We start from the raw sequence: 3,118 nt of genomic DNA, 5'->3' as shown, positions 1-3,118 counted from the left end.
AACCAAGAAAGGACGTGTATTTATTTAAAAATGTCACGGGAAAGAAACTAGGCACGTTAAAGACTAACGTGTAACCCCTTCACAAGTGAATTAAAATTAAAATTGAATTATTGCAGATTTAATAATAATATTTTTTTTAAAAAAATTATATCTGTGTACAATAATTAGGGTTATTTCGCTGTCAACCATGCCCTGGAGGGTACTACTTCCTTAAATTTTTGTCATTTGGTAATAATTTATTCAAGATTTAATTTATATATATATATATATATTAATTAAGTGTAGACATGAGTTATATTGAAAGGAAAAGTAATAGAGTAGATAAGGCAAGTGGAGTGACCATTGATGCTGACTTCTAAACTACACCTGTCTCGTAGATACATTACATAATATTCATTCTATTATTTTATTTCTTTTTTAATTTTGGATTTTTTATTAATAAATTTATGATGATACGAAAATTTGAATTCAATCAACTCGTAAATTTAATTTACAAAATAGAAGGTCTTTTTTTAATAGTAAAGGCATTTTTAATCCACTCAGATTATTTGGAAATAAACTATATATATATATATTATTATTATTGTAGTATTAAATTTAACACACAATCAAACGGAAGTTTGCGTAACCTTTGGGACACCCTTAACGCCTGCCTGGTCCGGGTGCAATGCACCACCCATAGCCTGATACTGCTGGGGCGGCGCACCAACTGCGCCAGGTGGCGCAGCGTAGATCACCTGTCTCCCGGATCCACTATCGTACGCCATCTGTGCGTATCCGCCTTCTGTAACAATCCCCATCCCGGCGGTGGTCGCCGGCCGGACCATTCCGTACCCGTCGGAATATCCAGCGGGTTTTTGAGGCTGAAGAGACGGCGGCGGCGCTGCCATGGACGGCACAGCGCCATGAGGAATCGCTCCGTAGATCTGCTGATGCTCGCGGTAAGCTGCCTCCGGCGGTAGCCTCTGAACCGTGTAGTACCCCTGGTTCGGTCCCCCGGGCATCGATCTCACCATCGGCGCGTGGTACGCACCCGCTGGAGTTTGAATCATGTACACCGGCTGCTCGTTGTTAGCGGTGCTCGCCGGGAAAGCTCCTCCGGGGACTGGTTTATCGGTCCAATAAGGAACGCCTCCGGCCGGAACCGACACCGGAGGAGCTTTCTCCGGTATTTTGTAATATTCGCCGCCGGTCAATCCTCCGGTCATGCTATCCTCGCTCTTCCTTCGGTAAATTCCATGTTGCTCCTCGACTCTCAGCCTCTGCAGATCCTGAATATGCTTCTGGATCGGATCCAGGCCAACATAGCGGTCGTCGAGACCAGGAACGGCGACCGGAGGCTCCATTTCTGGAACCTTCCCCATCATAGGCGGCGGCGCTGAAGCCTGCGCTGCAATTGCGTTCGCTCTCTCCATTCCAAACAACAAATCAGTGTTACTCGCAGGTACCTGCGGGGGTGGAGCTGCAGCAACAGGCGCCGTCTGCGGCGGCGCAGTGATAATCGGCGCAGTATTCAAAGCCTCAACAAACCTCTCCTTCTCCGACTTCACCTCGTCGGAACCAAAGCTCCGAACAGAAGAATTCAGGCTCTGGCTTTGACTCTGGCTCTGGTTTGGAAAGATGAAAATCCTCAACCTCGCCGGCCTCGGAGAAATCCGGTACAAGCGCTCGTACTCGTGCATCATGTGCTCCAAATCGTCGTCGTTGGTGACCGAAATCAAAGCGTCCAGATCTTCTCCAGGCAACTGGTATTTAAAGGAGATGTTATCGCTCTCGCAGAGAGCAATCAGCTTGGAGAGCAGCGGTCCAAACTTGGTGTTCCGATCGACGGCGAGTATTTTGGTCTCGCCTCCGATGTAGGAGAGCTGGTTATCGTGAGGACGGGGGTGAATCTTCCCTCCGTAGCTGCACAGAAACTTGACCTTGTAATTCCCCGGCGGCTGATTGCTCTGCGACTCATCCCACGGCGGTGGATTATCAAAATCGATCTCCCTGGATCGCGGCGAGGATCCACCGGACTCCGGGTAGGATGAATTGTAGGGGTAATTCTCCATAGAAGGTAGCTTATCGTAGGGATTGGTGTGGAGATTGGATTGGATTGTTCCTTCCTGTTGGGGGCGAAATTGAGTGAGGAGGTGGTCTTTTAATGGCTGCTTTTTGGGAAGAATTGAAACGAGGGTTTGCTAATAATAATAATAATAATAATAATAATAATAATATTTTTATTTTTATTTTTAAAAAATATACTATTATTGATTTTTTTTAATGATTATGAACAGTAACTGTTAGCTTTTAGTGCATTTTGAGCAAATCCGAATCTAAATAGCAATAGCATTATACGAATCATATGTTTCAGACAAATATATGAAAGGATCATAACTTCAAATTTATGATACCACAATTACAAAGTTCACTTATATACACAAATAATATAATTGAAACAAATAATTTTAAAGTAGAATATGTCGATGGTACATCATCGTATAATTACACACAACATAATACTATATTATTAATTTTAACATAATAAATAAATAAATAAAATATATATATACACATGATAATACTTTTATATGACATACTTATATATAACAACGGGCACTATTTCTTTTGATAGTATTATTATATAATTGCAATGCAAATAATACAAAATAATTATTGTTGAACATAATAAACATAATTATAAAAGACAACATAAATGTAAAATTGTACATGCACAAGTCACATACTAGATGAATTATGTGTGACACGTACATCTTCAGACGTTGAGGTTTGAATGAATAACTCACTATTACATTATCCAGGTCATATATTTTTAATAATACTAATAATATGTGGCAATTACAGATTTAATATAATTAACAACACGTTATTATTTCAATACATAACTTATATTAATATACTACAAATATGATATATAAACTATCAAAATATAATATAATTTCACATAAGCTATTTCAAATATGATTTCAAACTTCATGCATCATTCAAATATGTGTTCAAATATTAGAATACATATTTTAATAAAAATGGATAATAATAATTTTTTTTTAATAATAAAAATACACAAAAGTTTTTTTTATTATAATTCAAAAAATAAACATAAATTTTGCCTTAG

At 39.0% G+C, this 3,118-nt stretch overlaps 1 protein-coding gene across 1 annotated transcript; it reads right to left on the bottom strand.

Moving 5' to 3' along the window:
- Window positions 1–322: 322 nt before the first annotated feature.
- On the bottom strand, window positions 323–2,173 carry LOC127262456 (uncharacterized). The gene has a single exon (XM_051291145.1). The coding sequence runs from the start codon at window positions 2,052–2,054 to the stop codon at window positions 609–611; it is 1,446 nt and encodes a 481-aa protein (XP_051147102.1). The 5' UTR covers window positions 2,055–2,173; the 3' UTR covers window positions 323–608.
- Window positions 2,174–3,118: the final 945 nt, after the last annotated feature.

Source organism: Andrographis paniculata, unplaced genomic scaffold, assembly GCF_009805555.1.
Source record: "Andrographis paniculata isolate CXL003 unplaced genomic scaffold, ASM980555v1 Contig65END, whole genome shotgun sequence".
NCBI lineage: Eukaryota > Viridiplantae > Streptophyta > Magnoliopsida > Lamiales > Acanthaceae > Andrographis > Andrographis paniculata.
The sequence above is the reverse complement of the archived record's forward strand: the minus strand, read 5'-3'. Positions and strand labels throughout refer to the sequence as shown.